Source organism: Geotrypetes seraphini, chromosome 1, assembly GCF_902459505.1.
Source record: "Geotrypetes seraphini chromosome 1, aGeoSer1.1, whole genome shotgun sequence".
NCBI lineage: Eukaryota > Metazoa > Chordata > Amphibia > Gymnophiona > Dermophiidae > Geotrypetes > Geotrypetes seraphini.
The window spans coordinates 510,686,559-510,706,043 of record NC_047084.1 but is presented as its reverse complement, the minus strand read 5'-3'; the positions used below and the strand labels follow the sequence as shown (position 1 = coordinate 510,706,043).

Here is a 19,485-nt window from a genome sequence, read left to right as displayed (position 1 = left end):
ACCATTAAAGTCTCAGTGCTGTGATACTTTCGAAAAGCATATTGGCGGGAATCTAAGATGTCATTCTCTTGCAGATATTTATCCAGTTGTATACAGTATATACTAATTTTTCTAAAATCTTTGATAACACTGGTAAAGAAGTAACAGGTCGGAGATTATTAATCTCCTCCACTCCAAAGTTTCTATCTTTAATTATAGGCTAAACAGTAGCAATTTTTAGCATATCAGGACCTGTCCTCTGTTCCAGTATCAGATTCATCATCGGCATAATTACCTGACATATTTTCTTGTCCAACTCTCGTAACACAACTGGTGAACATAAATCACCACTTGCAACAGTTGGTCTACAAGCACAGAATGCTCTATTTACCTCTCTTTTTCCACTGTCCAGCATCCTCTTATTCCTAAATGAATGGGGGGAGGGGGTGCTTACTGGTTTTCTGTGCAATAGCTTTAATAAGTAGGTCTACCTTTGATTCAAAGTGTATAAATTATATTTACCTGCAAGAAAAGGCGCATGGGTTGGCTCATAGCTTTATTACTACTCAGTTGTTTAATTATATTACATTAAACAACTCTCTGGACCTATTTCTTGGCATTATTTTTTTCCGATTGGCTTTTCCAAAACTGGGCAATGTGTAATTTGTCAGCTATTTGGCCTTATTTCCAAGGCACAAGTCTCAGGTTGAAAGCTGTATGCTGTATTTTAGTGTGATTTGTTGAGTTTTGTTTTAATTATCATCGTGATCTCAAACGAGGCTGTAGAAAGCTTGAGCGTAAATGGATAAAAAGTAATTTAGAGGCTGACAAGCTTGAATGGAGAAAGAAAATTACTGAATACAACCAGGAACTTAGGAAAGCCAGGAAAATGTACTATATTACAGGAATAAAATAGGTGGTTCAAAAGATCAAAGTAAAGCTCTATTTAAATGTGGAGATCATTCACTGATGTGAGTGAAAAAATTGACAAAACTAATAAACTAACTAGGTGAGCTAGCAAACATTTTTAATAACAAAATCATGACGATAAGGGCTACATTTGGTACTATAAAATATGATGATTTATTTTCTGAAGATGATTTATTTTCTAATAGATCTTGGTGTACCTTTACAAATGTACCTTTAGAAATTATGTTTTAAATTGGGACACTGTAGATTATTTATAGGAGTATCTCCCTTCAAGCAATGTCTTGGTTAACATAATTGATAAATCACTTATTAGATAATGGTTACTTCTCAAACAGTATGGGACATATCGCTTTAACCCCGTTATTAAAAGGCTCTGATTTGAACACAGCAGTTCCATCTCACTACCATCCTTATTAACTAAAATGATTGAGGCTATTATTTCTGTACATCTCTCTAGTTACTTGTATACATTATCTAGTCTTCTCCCATTCCAAATGGCTTTTGATCTAATTTCAGTACAGATAAGAACATAAGAATAGCCTTACTGGGTCAGACCAATGGTGCATCAAGCCCCGTAGCCCATTCTCACAGTGGCCAATCCAGGTCACTAGTACCTGGCCAAAACCCAAGGTATAGCAATATTCCATGCTACCAATAAAGGGCAAGCAGTGGCTTAAGTGTCCCCTAGTCACTGATATCTAAGATTCATAGTCTATTGTCTCACAATAGATATGTTATCTTGCTACAGTTTGATCTTTCAGCAGCTTTTGATGTATTTCATCATGATATACTGATCTGTTTAATTCGGAGATAGGCCTGGATCAGAAAGTACTGAGATGGTTTACAGATTTTCTAACACCACACACCTATGAGGTATATATTGATAGTGAAACATCTGCCCCATGGAAATCTGCCTGTGGAGTTCCACAGGCTTCCCCGTTGTCTCCTTTATTTTTTAAAACTTCTACAAAAAAAGAGAATTATTAGTTTTAAATACTGTAAAAAAAATTTTTTTTATTATAAATAATTAATTAATAGTGCTCAGTGAAAGCCAGTGCAAACTGTAAGATAAACGAGCACAGGACTCTACCAGTTCAGGCATCAATCATCATTGTACTCCTCCCTCCCTACTAATAAATATGATGGTTTAAAAACAGAAATAAATTAGAGTAGAGAAGGACTTATCTCTGCTGGAATAGTTGTTACATCCTGGGCTCAGCTGCAAATCCAAAAGTGCTTAGTGCTCCCCAGTCACATCCAAAAAATCAAAAACAAAAACCAAAGTTCAAAAATCACATCTTGTCAAAATCCAGAAACTTCCTTGTGGTCTCTGGTAATTGTATGACACAATACGTGTTTCCCCTTCAGCTTTGTCAAGAGGAAGATATTTGCAGCACTAGAAGAAGCAGCAACATATCAACATAAGTCCAAACTATACACTCTATATGAACAAAATGTTTCAAATTCTTTCAATACTTACATCTTCTTAGCAACGAACAGCCTCATATTGGGTCAGAGTCCCACACAGGACTTCATGGCGGCACAACCGCTAGCAAACGCTTTCACTGCAGCAAATTGAAAGCCCATACTTCTTTCATAAATCACATGGTAACCGCTGACATATTTTAAACTGATTAGGTAAACTAACGTTAGCAGCCCAAAGGCCACTCCACTGCTTTACTCAATCCTTTGGGGGATACAGTGTCCCAAATAAAAAAGGAATCTTTGCTCACAGTTCACTAATTGCCTTGAGATATTACTTCCATGGGTAGCGTGAAATTGCCTCAATACCACAAATTTTAAATCAGATTCCCGATGATGTTTCGCAAGCCAGTGTTCTACCAATGGTGCTTCTTCTTTCTTATTACGTAGTCAGCTGAGGTGCTCTGCTATCCTAAGCTTAACCACCCTATGAGTTTGGCCAATATACATCAAGCCACACAGGCATATGATTGTATATATTGCATATATTGCCTGCATAGATGTACAATCTGTATAATCATACAACTCATATTGTTGATTACCATGAGGTATTTCTACACTGGTAGTTATCAGCGCATGTTGGCAATAAACACATCTCCTACACGAATGATGTCCCTGGTCACTACTCAAAGTAAAACTTCAAGATTTTGATTTTTTTATTAATTCCCCCAAATTTTGTCCCTGTTTATAGGCAAAATGAGGTAAGTCAGTGAATTCAGGATTATTCTTTATTTTTTAACATTTATATGACTACATTAAAGAACCTCAATTTAGCCGCTTCTGAAAGAATTTTTACATATGCGGGCAATATTTTTATTCTATTAGAAGTAGATCCAAAACTGAGCAACTTTGATCTAAATATAAATTCTTGTAATTCCAGACTTCAAATGTGGGCTATCTCTGCTCAAATGAAACTTAATGCAGCCACAGCAAAATTATTATGATTTGGCCCAAAAATTTGAATTCTAGAGAATCTTTGAAAATTTATTTTTTGTGTAGAGTTCTGGGAATAATATTGGACTCTTCTTTATCATTTAAATGTCAAGTTGATCACCTTTCAAAGAAATGTTTTTTTCAGCTTACAAATGTTAAGGAAAGTTAAATATCTGTTTCACCAGCAATATTTTACAGTATTGGTGCAAGCTATTATCTTAGTACAATTAGATTACCGTAATTCAATCTATATAGGCCTGAGTAAGGGGAATCTAAAATGGTTACGACTAATCCAAAATTCGGTAGCAAAGTTAACATTTGGTAAGAGAAAATTTGATCATGTGTCTCCTCTTTTGAGAAATCTTCACTGGCGCCCCGTCTATCTTACAGTTTAAATGCACTTCTATAGTTTTTAAAATCATACCTGGCTATTTATGCCTTTGATTCCTCTATATTTGAATAATCAGAGATTTTTTGATTCATGAAACTCTCAGAAATTTAAACTGTCCTTTCCATCTTTAAAATGAATAAAATCTATTGGTAATATTACTTGATCTTTCTCATATACTTTACAATGATTTGGAATGGGATTCCCTCTTGTGTTAGAACTTCTCACCTTCCTGATTTTCTATAAATCTATGAAAACATTGTTATTTCAACAGTACTTAGAAAATTGTTCTAAGGAAAATTAATTATCTTCTCTCTAGGATTTCGAATGAGGGTCTTCATTAATAAGTTATTTTCTCTCTAATCTAACTACTTTCACTTTGATTATCGATTTTTATGTAAACCGAGTTGAGCTCATTTTTGAGAGATAACACAGTATATAAATCCAAGATTTAGATTAGATTAGATTATGCATGTATTGTTGTTGCCTGCATAGATGCTAAATGCTAAGACATCCATTATATTCCTATGGGCATCTTAGCATTTAGCGCACACTAATCTTTAGTGTGTGCTAAATCGGTTAGCGTACCTTAGTAAAAGGACCATTATATTCCTTAAGTTTCAACATGAACAATTCTTTCAATTCAACTGTTTTACTCTTATGCCACTTATGTTCACTTTTCCTGTCTACGCCTGGAGAGGAATAATCAAAAGATACGTCTTAGTCCATTTTGGGCCTAAGTCGCTAGTCGCCCAAAGTCAGACATTGGAAAAGGTTCATTTTCAAAAAATACCTCCAACATATTTTTATTTTCGAAAATTGTCTAAATGTATATCCAGCCGTCTATCTTTATACCCCATTTTCGTCCAAAAAATCATCCAAATCAAAAATGCCTAGAAAAAGACCTTTTCGACGTAGGCAGGGTCAGCAAAGTAATTATTGGCACTTGAATGACTTTTCTCACTGATCGTCTAAGTGCCGATTTAGGCCGGTTTTTAGACGTATTTTCATTTCGATTATAAACCCCCTAGTACATATATAGAATTTTGTCCTTATATAGAATTTTGTCCTATGTACATAAATGTGCACCCTGTCTATAATGGCATGTATTTTACAGAATAGCACATAGCAGGGAATTGGTCATTTATGCACATATGTGTTCGTAACTATTCCTTGAGGGATGCTCCTTGAGGCAGCAAAACGTGCATTCATGTCAAGGAGCCCCGAACAGCATAAAATTAAGATAAGTGTTTTTGCCATATAATAAAGTATGCTTAAGAATTTTGGATAGACAGATGAGGAGGCTTGCTACAGTGAACTTAAACTAAAATGAAATAATAAGTTCAAGTGCAGCCACTGAGGTCATCTTTAGATATTTATGTTGAATTTTTGCTAAATGCATATTTGATGTGAAGAGAAGATGGAGGAAAATAATTGCTAGAAGTAAAGTCTAACTAATCTGGATATGTGTTCATATACATATTTAAATGACTTACATATCCACATTTATGTGTGTGGTTGCCTTATAAATCTTGTGAGCTTCTTATTAGTCCTGTTGGCAAGGTAAGCTTAGTGAAACACATATTCCAAAAAGGAAACAAATTACAGTAATGAGCATACTATTCCAGTTCCCTGTATTATAAAGTGAAAAATAATATTGCTAATAAAGAAAACAAGATCCCATAGAATGTAACCGAAGTTGTCTGACCATCATCACAACTATTACTAACAAGAGGGTAAATTCTGCAAAAGTAAGGTGGATGTCAAAATTAAGGCAATAATTTACCAGCAAACCAAAAGACATAAAGTCCATAAAGAAAATGGCTTTTTGTTTCACTGACGATTTAAAGGGCTTCTGAATCTTTATTTGAGAGAAAGGAACGATGGATTGAGAGTAAACAGAAACGGACCTGATAGATAAGGATATGGTGTGCATATGTTAAGGTAACACTAATAAGAATCCATGTTTTTAGTTCAGCTTACTTTTTGATTTGACTTGATTCCAATTTCAAATCTGTTTCTCCCATTCTGTGAAAGTGGCACACTCATTTGCATAGAAAATCTGTAGAGCCCATCCCAGGCTTGTAAAATAGGTCTTTCATTATTCATTGCCTATTTATTTCTATCAAATTTCTAGTGGAACTAATACATATTAATGTTATAAGGAGGGCAATTGCCTTTCAAATGTGCTAAGAGTACCAAACCTGTACCTTGAATCATTTTTCTTCTCTTCCATACACAGGTCTCAAAAACAGGAAAAGTCACCTCTAGCTTGGTGATTTGTCATACATTAGTTTTGACTCGCTTCTATTATAAAGATTGATTTCCTATCTTCTATTTTTCCATGTATTCTGCAAGACACGGCATGGACTGTAATGCAGCACAACAACTCAGACTTCACCAGGGTCAAAAGTGCTAATCGAGAGAAGCCACATAGTGCATTTTTCAAGTATACAGCCAATACAGAACAGCTTCAGGCCACAATTAACCATGCAGAACACTGTGAGCAAGAGCTGGCTTATAACTGCAAAAAGTCACGGCTTTTAAATAAGCAAGGTAAGTAAAACAGACAAATCTTATTATGCCGCATAATGCATTTTGATTATGTTAGATGTTAGGTCATACCAAGGTTATGGGATTTTACTGCCTGACTGTGAAATTTGTTTCTGTCTGCCAATCAGATAAGAGCTCTGGCAATTGTAGCCTCCCTTTCTAAGTAACACTACCCAACTTTTAATGAGCTTCCTTCCAAGTGGCAACTATTTTCAAACTTTCTTCTGTATTATCTCTTAAACACACAGACACATTTAACAATATGGAATAGGTTCAAAATGTTGCCAATTAACCTATTTCTTAGTTCTTAATTTTATCAGATAAAGAATAAATAAATCACATGGATTTTAGTGGTGGATGAATTCGTTTTAGTACACATGCTGAGCAACACCTGGGGGTAGAAAGCTTACAACACAGGGAAAGAAGCATTTCTTAGCACAAAGGTGGGTAACACATCCATGACAGGACACATGGAATTTCCATACTATTTTAAAAAAGGATCTATAGACAAAGAGCCTTTTGTAAAAAAAAAAGTAAAGCTACACATCCCTGCCCCTTCATGTCCAGAAAGAACATACATTTTTGAAGGCTGCACTTTGGGTGAAAATGTAATTCCCTTCCCCCCTTCTACATACATACACACTTGCGGAGGCGACTTTCTAAAATGGTTACTCTTTTTGCAAATGACCTTGATCCTAGCATCATGCCCCCCTCCAATAGGTAGCCCCCCCATCCCAATGCAAGCTTCCCCACTCTGACAGCCTATGACCCATCACTGATGCCCCCATCAGTGATATTTGACTGCCCACAGCAACATCCAACTCACTCCTGATATCAACTAACTCACCACCACAGTAGAACCTGACCTCCTTGAAGACATATGACTCTCCCCAATAACACACACTCCCATGATGGCACCTGAATTTCCCTCCATAAGGCCCTTCTGTCAGGGAAGATCCCCCTCACATTTGGACAAGAACCTCTTCTAAGTTAAACCCTCTCTACTGGGACCAGACCTTTCAAATTCTGACTCCCAGCAAGCTCTCTCTCAACTCCCTAGATTTATTGGGGGTTCCTGTCGTCTAATGGGTGACAGCAATGCTCACTCATTCCTGTATCATATATTCTGCTTTTCAAAATGGCTGCCTAGCAGTAATATCTGGTATTACTCCTCGTGGTTCAACTTCCATACATAGACAAAATGTTCACGCCTCCTACAGAGCCCCAGGTAGGGTTACTGCTGACATTATTAGATCACACTAATTCTCATTCCCTCAGGATCCATTATAAGAGCTTCCCGTGACATTTGTGATACTGAAAGAGGAATGGTGTGAAGGGCAACTATATGTGCACATAATTTAAAGAATAATAGCACTTAGGTGCACAATTGACACCCCCAATCAGCAATTATGTGTGCAAATATTAGGCGTGATTCTGTAACATAGATACAAAGACCACTGCTCTAAGCGCAAAGATGCATAGTATGCACCAGACAGAATGTTTGTAAGAAAAAGGGGATGCTCATATTTATCATGAACAAAAACTATAATTATTGCACACACACACACACACAATTGACCTTCCTACTGAATGCTATCTTGTATGCAATACTTTAAAAAGAGAAAAGAGAGGTTATTTTGAGCAATATGAATTGGTAGACTTTTGCCACTTAAAATTGGTTATTCACCTTTGTTTCTATGATGAAGTCTTGTCCAAACACAATCCACGTTGGAATTTTTCCTGATTACATTGATCTGGACTTCAGCACTTTTGTTGTCTTGATCTAGCTGGGAATAATTTTCTTTTAAATGTCTGGCACATTCACTGAAATTAAATTCGAGGGAGGGAGTCCCCGGTCCCAGCTAGGTCTGACTGGCCTTGGGCTTGGCTCTTCTTTTTGATTTGAATTTAAAGAAGTCTTCTGCTTTGTCAGGATGCCTCTCCTCCCTCCTTGTTCAAGGTATCAACTAACTGGCCTCTTTCCTCCTTCTGACCTCTTTCCTCCCTCCCGGTGGGTCCTGGCAAGCCTCTTTTCTTTCTTCTTCTCCTTGGGCCTTGGCGGCTGCTTTAGAAATCAAGTTTTCTCTTGTGTGTTTTTTTTTTTTTTTTTAACTCAATGAAATGTAGATGAATTTAACATTTTTTAGGCAGATCACTTTTGTGATAATGAAAGATGGGGAGTGGGGGGCATATGCTAGAAGAAAGGATGAGTAGAAAAGGGACATGCTGGATGGAAAGGTAAAGAGAAATCGAGGAGAGATGCTGGATGGAAGTGAGGAGAGACCTGAGAGAGAGGCAACACACTGGATGGAAGTGGGGAGAGAGAGGGGGTATACTAGCTGGGAGAGAAAGAGGGGGTACACACTGGATGGAGTGGGAAGAGAGAGGGAAGAACATGCTGTATGGAAGGGGATAGAGGACAGAGATAGTGAAAGACTCAGGAATAGGAATAAAGGGAAAGACAGGTGTGGTGTGAGAGAAACAGAAAGCTGTAGAAATGACTCCTGGGCACTTAAACAGCACTAGTCGGCTGACTACAAATATTCAATGCAAAGATGATCACTAAATATTCATGGTCAGAGGCTAAGCCTGATCGCCAGCTATGTCATGCAACATAGCCAGTTAGTGTCAATATTCATTGGCTGACCAGCTAAGTTCAGCAGCCAGATAGACCTGCAGGTCTATCTTTGGCCACTATGACTTAGCTATCAGCCAATGAATATTGACTTAATTGGCTATGTTCATAGTGCTAAAACTTGCCAGTTGTCAGATATGGCCCAGCATTAAACCCCTTTTACTAAGCTGAGGTACAGATTTCTACTGTGGCCCGGAGCGCTAAATGCGCCAATGTTGCTCCAAAGCTCATATAATTCCTATAATTGTTGGAGTATTTAGTGCCCTGGGCCATGGTAGAAATCTCTACCGCGGCTTAGTAAAAAGGGGGCGCTAAATTTCTATCTTCGCCACTGACTGCAGGAGTAAGTCTAGCTAACTCCTGTGGTCTGAATATCGGGCCCAATATGTTAAGCTAAGCTGCCATTTTAACTATTGATATGAAGTCTGCATTAACAATTAGCATATCTTAATTGTCACCTAAAGAACTTGCTCTCCCTATCCCCTTTTCTTTCTTAGATGCAAGTATATTACTACAAGATTCGGTGACAAAATAAAAAGTATTCCATCTAAGAAAAATAAAATATATTTGGAAAAAAAATCATCCTCCAAATCAAAGCTGAAGTACAGTCCTCTAACACTGTAGTAAGGCTGTACATTTATCTCCACAAGACCAATATACAGTACATAGCTTTGTCCTTTCCCAAGGGACTGAGTGTTCTGCTTCATCAGCTCTTCCAACCTTCACTAAACTGTGGAGCAAGTTCAAGAAAAATTAAACCTTGGATTTTCTTTTGACAGTGCGTTGTGTTAACCTCTGACTATAAGATCTAACTACAAATATCAATTTTATTGTCTAGAGTCATATAATGTCAGGGACATTCTACAGTTAGAGTATACAGAATACTTCTCTCTTTTTTGTTTTAAAGAAAAAAAAATATAGCCTACTTTCCTGTAAAAAGAAAGATTAATTCAAAATACCCTAGCCACATTTTATGTAATTGAGAAACAAAGTACTCTATAAATCATCCTACATATATTTAACAACTAATATATAAATTGTCAATGATTCTATTCTGGCTTTTCCTTCTAACCAGTTCTAATTTTATTACATAAAATATCAGTCACTGCTCCATCATGCATATTTGACTTAAATAAAACCCTACTCAGCAAATTTGACACTGTTGAACTTGCGGCAAAGTAGAAATGAGCATAGCCAGCATGGACTCTATGTCCATCGACAGGGAAGAAGATATGTGACCACCTGACTATTCCTAAGTTCAAGATCAGTATTACTGGGGGTGCAAAGAAGGCAATTGCCTTGGACCCTAATGTTAAAGGGAGCAAATACAGCCTTCTGTTGACTTTGGGGTCCACTCACAAATTTTTGCTCTGGACCCCAGTATGTTAAATATCATTCCTGCTCAAGTTCTTCCTAGTAGAAAGAAATAGACTCACAGTTTGTTTCTGAGTATTCACTTTTCCTAATGAGCATTAATTTTTTTTTTCTATCAGTCTCATTCAAGGGGTCTAACACGTCTTTTATAGTCTATGAACGCGTTAGCGTTTAGTGTGTGCAAATATTTAGCATGCGCTAAATTGGCTAGCACGCCTTAGTAAAAGAGGGGGTTCAATGTGCTATCGGTGTCTGCATTTCTTCTAGCCCAGGATTTGCAACTCTCTCCCCTCCAGTGCAGCAAGAGAGGCGCTAAGCATGTTAGTCTCACACAAGCCATACCTAAACTATAACCCCTTAAAATTTCTGTGTAGTGCAGATCTCAAGTGTAAATAGTTGCTTCCCGAAATCAAAATTTACATAGTAAATTAGGAACATGTGAAGGGGCATTTTAAATATGATGTCTAAATCAGATTTTGGATGTTTATGGAAAAATAGGAAATCATCTATCTTTTTGTTTTGAAAATTGTCATTTCCATTTATGTTTGTCCTCAGTGTAGTTTTTTTTAACCATTAAAAAAAAAAAAGTCCAAATGAAAAATACACAAAAAACAGCCATTGGGCCATAGGAAGGGCCAGCATTCTAGAGGTCACTGCAGTGAATTTCACATAAAAGGTCCCAGGAACACATCTTACCATAATCTGCTTACATTGCATGCGGAGCACTTCAATATTACCCCAAATCTACTGTACCCAACTGTATACCTCCCCAATAGCTCTTATGCATGCTATTCTTATGCTCTTATCTTCAAAGGAAGATCATTCCAAACAGAAGGAGCTAGATATAAGAAAGATGAACCCCAGTGACTAAATAGTTTACTTAATTTTATAAATGAAAATTAAATGTGAAATTTATTATGTGAGGCAAGCTCTGTCCTTCCTAATGAAAGTACAATCAAATCAACCAAATATTGGAGGGGGAGGGGTGGCTAAAGTCGTGTAAAATTTAAAAAATCAAGACACAAAGTTTAAACTGAATTCTAGCATTTACTGGCAACCAGTGGCAACTGGCAATTTTAAGATATAGGGTAAAGGCATTGCCATTTAGAAAGGCTTCATGCTGTCTTGCCAGTTACCTGTGGTATATGCCAAGCCTTTATTCAGCACATCCTGGAACACGGGCGTTGGTACCCAAATGTATAGTATGTTCCATGCCTTTAGATACACTGGACCGACAAACTTTCCAATGCAAATCAGTCTGGGCATTTTTTTGTTGTTACACCTGTTTTGCCCTCCAGGCATAAGGAGAGCAACCAACCAATCTCATTACAATAAACATTTTCATAAAGCTGAATTACAGTTTTGAACATCCCTAGCTAGAAGAGTACAGTAAATGGAAATTTTCTTATGTTTTTTTTAATGAGACCTTGAAAACAAACACTTAGGGGTCCTTTTTATCAAGGCGCGGTAGGGGTTTAATGTGCGGAATACTGCGCATTAAACCACCTGCTGCGCTAGTCGCTAACGCCTCCACTGACGAGGCATTAGTATTTTGGCTTGCCGCAGGGGTTAGCGCGTAATGAAATATCCGACGTGCTAACCCCCATAGCATACCTTGATAAAAGGAGCCTTTAATATTCACTCAAACATAACATGAATCAAACATTTTAAAAAACAGCTTTTCCTACATATAAAGAGGGGGATAATCGAAAGGAACTTCTAAGTTCGTTTTCGTCCAAGTCACAAGTCGTCCAAAGTAAAAAAGAGCTACATTTTCGAAAAATGCGTCCAAATTTTTTTCATTTCAAAAATCGTCTTAACTATATGTCCTGCCGATCTGATCGTCCATCTTTATACCACATTTTCATCCAACTTTTCATCCAAGTCAAAAACGCCAAGAACAAGCCCTGTTGGTTGTGGGAGGGGCCTGCAAAGTGATGGAATGAACACCCAGACATGGCACCTAAATAGTGGGGTACCATACAAGATACTGTTGTGAACTTCACAAAAAAAGTGCCATGTCTTCTCACTATAGCTCCCTTATAGGTCATGGTGAGCCCCCCAAACAACCTCCAGAATCCCCTAGACCTACTTATCTACCACCCCAATAGCCCCTATGGCTGTAGGAGCCACTTATATGCCAGTACAAAGGGTTTGGGAGGTGTATAGTAGAGTGCACATGTTTCAGTATCAATTCAGAGATTACAGGGTTTTATGGGCATGGGACCTCCTCTTCATGGGTCCCTAACCTATCCCCAAGACGGCTTAAGATGCCTCTGTGCAGGACAACTAGGCTCGCCTATGCCAGGCTGCCAGGTGATGATGATTTGGAGGCTGAATTTTAAAGGTGTGATTACAATTTTTATGGGGTTGGGGGGGGTCGGTGATCACTGTGGTAGTGTATGGGGGTCTGTATTATGTGTTTGCAGAGCTTATCTGATGACTTTAGGTGGGTTTTTGTGATTTAGACCATGTTTTAAATGATCTAAGTCACAACGTCCAAGTTCCGTCGATCCTATGCTGTATAACTTTCGGTTATAATTGTAGTACGACTAAGTCTAAGCCTGGCCACGTCCCACCCAAATCCCACCCTTGACACTCCTCCTGACATGCCCCGTTTAGCTATGGTCGTTCAGTGGCACTATGTAGGCCTAGGTTGTTTGTAAACGCGTCCAAAACCCGTTTCGATTATCGGCATTCGGACGTCTTTCGTTTATGATCATCCAAGTACCGACTTAGGCCGTTTTTGGGGACGTTTTTCTCTTTCAGTTATGAGCCCCAAAGTGTATACAGGAACAGACTTAACTTCCATCTGTTGAGTCTCTGCTACAGATCACTGCTCTGGCCTGCCAGCTTAGCTCTCCCCTTGCAGGGATACAAAGGAGTCAACATTCAATATTAATGCCCATTCTTTTCTTTCACAATCACAACACATAGCACCTTCATTTAAGTCCCAACACAAAATTCTCTTCTTCACACTCACATTTGTTTCATAGGGAGGTACATTTTGTACATTAAGCTCAACTATGGGCTCCTTTTACTAAATAGCAGTAGAGGTTTCCATCACGGGCAGGAATTCTATGAGCGTCAGAGCATTTGCCTTGCTGACCCACAGTAGAAACCTCTATTGAAGTTTAGTTAAACCCAGTATATATATGTTATACCACACAGTCTTGAGTTTATTAGGTACTAGCCAATAACTTCTGGTTTACATTTGCCCAAATTTCTTTTCTCGTGCATCTGCTGGCTCTGAACCACATCCTAGTCTAAGGAATGTTCTCTATAGAATTTGTGTAAGTTCCTATGCACTGTTTAAACATCACTGGTCTTATTATGAATTTTATAAATATTCAAATTATTACCAAGTATCTCAGTAATATGATATGGTTCAGATTCCTAAACATTTTGAATCTTATGGTATAATGGAAAACTCTGCGAATCAATACCCAGTAATCAATAAGAAGGGCACTAGCCTTGGGCTTCTAATCATACAGTTGCTTCATTTCCTTATGTTTCCTTTTAAAGATTTCTTGTACCGTATCTCATACTATTTTCATTTTTCCCCTGTGTACACATAGCCAATTGTCCAAGTTATGAATTTGTTCTTCCCTCTGAAATTCATCAGGTAGAAATATATATATATTTTTTTTTGCAAATGCATAGTTTTTCCTTCCAATGAAAAACAATGTTGGCATGAAACCAATAGAATTGTGAATTCAACTGTTTTAAATTTGGTTAAGTTCAGTAAAGTAATCTATCCATGTTCTTTTTTTTGGTTAGCATGCAACCACTAAAACTTGTCTCTGGTGGATATTTTGCTCACGAAGACAAGTTTAAATTTATAAGCATTAAAAAATCTCATATCTATGGACATCAACATGGGCAAAACAAGCAGGGGGAGACAAATGGCCTCTTTTATAAAGCTGTTTAGCGCGGGCTGCTGCGGTAATGGCCCCGAAGCCCACAGAGATTGAAAGGGCTTTGGGGCTGTTGCTGCGCGGCAGCCACTAGTGCTACTTTGTAAAACAGGCTCAAATGGAGATAACCTACAGATATCTGAGATCCTGACTGTGCAAATATGAGGGGGTGCTGAAAAGTCCTCAGCCAAGCAAAGAAGAGAATGGCTTGGATATGGCTAAGTCAATGATCTGAAGCAATGTCAAAACAGAGAATTTTATTTCTGCAAATTGGCACTTAATGAAATAAGATAACTGTTAATCTACAGTGGTAAAATAACACTCAAAATTTAGGAAGTTGGTTGGACTGAGAACCTTTCAATACCCCCTCGTAATCTGAAGAGCTAAATTTTGAAAAATAAATAAATAAATAAAAAAATATATATATGTGTGTGTGTGTGTGTGTTTTGAGATTTTTTTTTAAACTAACTAAACTGTTTTCCAAATCTAAGCACTCAAGAAAAAGATCCGGGTGTCATTGTGATCAATCTAATCTAGTATTTGTGTGTCACAGAAGCCTATTCTGGCTCTAGGCGACTTGTAGAAGAGGAAGGGTAGTTTGGGCAAAGAGGGGGGAAGGGGGAAGGAATGAAAGGGGATGGGGAGAAGAAGAGTCTAGTCATACAAAGTAAAAGAACATGTGTGGGGGAGATCTTGTACATATTAATTGTCAAAGAGTAGAGTTTTCAGTTTCTTCTGGAAAAGAGTGTGGTTGGCTTCTGTTCTTGTCTCTGAGATCATTCCAAATCTTGACTTCCAGGAAGGTGAACATGGATTGGAAAATTTTTTCTGTACTTGAAGTTTTTTGTTGATAGGAAGTTCAACTATATCCTGTTAAGAATTCTGCGAGAGGTGGACCATGCATTTGCAAAGAGATTGATAAGTGGGGCGGGAGAGTTATATAGAAACATGATGGCAGATAAAGGCCAAATGGCCCACCTAGTCTGCCCATCCGCAGTAACCATTATCTCTTTCTCTCTCCGAGAGTTCCCACGAGTCTATCCCAGGCCCTTTTGAATTCAGACACAGTCTCTGTTCATACCACCTCTTCAGGGAGACTGTTCCACGCATCTACGCATCTGTAAAAAAGGATTTCTTTAGATTACTCCGGAGCCTTTCACCTTTTAAGTTCATCCTATGCCCTCTCATTGCAGAGTTTCCTTTCAAATTATAGAGACTCAACTCATGCACATTTACATTACATAGGGATTTAAACATCTTTATCATATCTCCCCTCTCCCAGCTTTCCTGCAAAGTATACAGATTGAGATCTTTAAGTCTGTCCCCATATGCCTTATGATGAAGGCCACATACCATTTTAGTAGACTTCATCTGGACCGACTTCATCCTTTTTAGATCTTTTTGAGGTCTCACTAAAGTCTTATACAGGGGCATCAATACCTCCTTTTTCCTACTAGCCATACCTCTCCCTTTGCAACCTAGCATCCTTCTAGCTTTTGCCGCCCCTTTTTCATCCTGTTTGGCCACTTTGAGATCATCACATACAATCACACTGAAGTCCTGCTCTTCTGTCATGCACATAAGCCCTTCATTCTCTAAGCTGCACCGTTTCCTCGGGTTTTTGCAGCCCAAATGCATGACCTTGCATTTCTTAGCATTAAATTTTAGCTGTCAGACCATTCTTCAAGCTTCGCCAGGTCTTTCTTCATGTTATTCACACCATCTGGTGTGTCTACTGTATTACAGATTGTTGTATCATCCGCAAAGAGGCAAATCTTCCCAACAACCCTTCAGCAATATCGTTTATAAAAATGTAAGAAATAACAGGCCCATGAACAGAACCTTGAGGCACACCACTGGTAACATACCTTTCCTCAGAGCAATCTCCATTGCTCACTACCCTCTGCTGCCTTCCACTCAACCAGTTCTTGACCCAGCCCGTCACTTTGGGACCCATCCTGAGGGCACTCAGTTTATTTATTAGACGTCTTTGTGGAACACTGTCAAAGGCTTTGCTAAAATCTAAATACATCACATCTAGAACATATCCACTATCCAATTCTCTGGTCACTCAGTCAAATAAATTGATCAGATTTGTCTGACAAGACCTACCTCTAGTGAATCCATGTTGCCTTCGGTATTGTAATCCACAGGATTCCAGAAACTTGACCATTCTCTGTTTTAAAAGTGTTTCCATTAATTTGCTTACCACAGAAGTAAGACTTTTTGGCCTGTAATTCCCTACTTCTTCCTTACTTCCACTTTTGTGGAACTTCCCTAAGTTCCTTCAGCACCCTTGGATGTACACCATCCGCCACATTGCTTTGTCTACCTTTATTTTAGCTAGCTCCTCATGAACACAACCCTCTGAAAATCGATCAGGGTCTATTACTCCTCCATTCCTATTCACGTTTGTCTTCTGCGGTCCCGCTACTGGTGCTTCAGCCTTGAACAAAGAACAGAATTATTTGCTAAGCAATTTTGGCCTTTTTTTTATCAGCTTTTACATATTCCTCCCCTTCACCTTTGAGTCTCACAATGCCATTTTGCACTTCTTCCTATCACTAATATATCTAAAAAAATGTCTTTGTCTCCCATGCCAGCTATTTTTTTCTTCCATTTACATGTCTTTGCTTTCCTGATTATACGACCAGCCTCTCTTAACTTTTTAGATATTTTTACCTGTCTTCCTCTTTCTACGATCTTTAGTAGTTTATGAAAGCTAATCTCTTATTCCTTACCTTCTCAGCTACTACTTTTGAGAACCAAAGTGGCCTTCTTTTCCTCTTACTTTTACTTACCGTATTTTCACGCAAATAACGCGCACCCGTATAAAACGCGCACACGGGTATAGCGCGCAGAAATCATGATGATATGTACAAAAACTTTGGTATACCGCGCTCACGGGTATACCGCGCATGCTGCCCGACGCTCCTTTCGCCCGCCCTGACTTTCCGTGGCTGTCCCGACTCTCCGTTCACCCCCCCCTGACTTCCGTGCACTGTCCCCCCTTGAAGGTCTGTCCCCATCCTGAAAGCCTGATGCCCCCCCCGACGTCCGATACATCCCTCCCCCCCGAAGGACCGCCGACTCCCCAACAATATCGGGCCAGGAGGGAGCCCAAACCCTCCTGGCCACGGCGACCCCCTAACCCCACCCCGCACTACATTACGGGCAGGAGGGATCCCAGGCCCTCCTGCCCTCGACGCAAACCCCCCTCCCCCCCAACGACCCCCCCCCCCCAAGAACCTCCGACCGCCCCCCCAGCCGACCCGCGACCCCCCTGGCGACCCCCACGACCCCCCCCACCCCCCTTCCCCGTACCTTTGGTAGTTGGCCGGACAGACGGGAGCCAAACCCGCCTGTCCGGCAGGCAGCCAACGAAGGAATGAGGCCGGATTGGCCCATCCATCCTAAAGCTCCGCCTACTGGTGGGGCCTAAGGCGCGTGGGCCAATCAGAATAGGCCCTGGAGCCTTAGGTCCCACCTGGGGGCGCGGCCTGAGGCACATGGTTGGGTTGGGCCCATGTGCCTCAAGCCGCGCCCCCAGGTGGGACCTAAGGCTCCAGGGCCTATTCTGATTGGCCCACGCGCCTTAGGCCCCACCAGTAGGCGGAGCTTTAGGATGGATGGGCCAATCCGGCCTCATTCCTTCGTTGGCTGCCTGCCGGACAGGCGGGTTTGGCTCCCGTCTGTCCGGCCAACTACCAAAGGTACGGGGAAGGGGGGTGGGGGGGTCGTGGGGGTCGCCAGGGGGATCGCGGGTCGGCTGGGGGGCGGTCGGAGGTTCTTGGGGGGGGCGGTCGTTGGGGGGGGAGGGGGGTTTGCGTCGAGGGCAGGAGGGCCTGGGATCCCTCCTGCCCGTAATGTAGTGCGGGGTGGGGTTAGGGGGTCGCCGTGGCCAGGAGGGTTTGGGCTCCCTTCTGGCCCAACTACCAAAGGTACGGGGAAGGGGGGTGGGGGGGTCGTGGGGGTCGCCAGGGGGGTCGCGGGTCGGCTGGGGGGGCGGTCGGAGGTTCTTGGGGGGGGGGCGGTCGTTGGAGGGAGGGGGGTTTGCGTCGAGGGCAGGAGGGCCTGGGATCCCTCCTGCCCGTAATGTAGTGCGGGGTGGGGTTAGGGGGGTCGCCGTGGCCAGGAGGGTTTGGGCTCCCTTCTGGCCCGATATTGTCGGGAAGTCGGCGGTCCTTCGGGGTGGGGGTGCGAGTGGTCCTGCCGGGGGGGGGGGATGTATCGGACGTCGGGGAGTCGGCCGGGCAAGAGGGCTTGGGCTCCCTCTTGCTCCGATCGTGGATGCGGGTCGGGTGGGAGCGCGTGCGAGCGGTCGTTCGGGGTGGGGGTGCGAGCGGTCTGGCCAGGAGGGTTTGGGCTCCCTTCTGGCCCGATATTGTCGGGAAGTCGGCGGTCCTTCGGGGTGGGGGTGCGAGTGGTCCTGCCGGGGGGGGGGATGTATCGGACGTCGGGGAGTCGGCCGGGCAAGAGGGCTTGGGCTCCCTCTTGCTCCGATCGTGGGTGCGGGTGGGAGCGCGTGCGAGCGGTCGTTCGGGGTGGGGGTGCGAGCGGTCCTGCTGGGGGGGTGAATCGGGCGTCGGGCGGGGTGGGAACTATGTTTTAAAACTTTTGTATACCGCGCTCACGCATATAACGCGCGAGGGGTATGCGCGGTAGGTAAAAACGCGTATAACGCGCGCGTTATATGCGTGAAAATACGGTACTTGTCTCACAAAATGGTTTGTCGACTTTACAATCACTCCTTTCCATTTTGCCCACCGGATTTCCACTCCTTCCAGATATTTCCATCTAGACAATTCCTTAACGTAAACCCCCATCCAAACAAAGTTAGTTTTTTTTTAAGTCTAGACCCTTTGCTTTTGAATGAGCCCTCTCTATACCCATCTTAATATTAAACTGTACCATGCAGTGATCACTGGATGCCAGATGATCACCCACTGTAACATCAGAATCACTTTCCCCGTTTGTAAGCACTAAGTCCAGTATGACCCCATCTGGTGTGGGTTCCATTACCAACTGCTGGAACAGTTCTCCTTGTAGAGAATCCAGAATTTCCCTACTTCTAGAAGACCCTGCAATAGGGATACCCCAAACAATATCCGGCATGTTAAAATCACCTATTAGCAAGACTTCCCTTTTTCAGATATATTCTGAATGTCTACTATTAAATCTCTATCTACATCTGTCTGTGAAGGAGGCCTGTATATCATACTAATGTAAATATATACATGTTGTTTTGAATTTTATTTGGGATGAGATGGGTAGCAGTGAAGTTGTTTACGGTA

At 41.0% G+C, this 19,485-nt stretch overlaps 1 protein-coding gene across 1 annotated transcript in view; it reads left to right on the top strand.

Annotated features, from left to right (window-relative positions):
* Positions 1-19,485, top strand: part of CNTNAP4 (contactin associated protein family member 4) — a 503,646-nt gene that overhangs the window by 375,205 nt on the left and 108,956 nt on the right. The window contains exon 13 of the mRNA XM_033962929.1: positions 6,071-6,268. Within this exon, the coding sequence (XP_033818820.1) occupies positions 6,071-6,268 (198 nt within the window). The remainder of the gene's footprint in view (positions 1-6,070; positions 6,269-19,485) is intronic.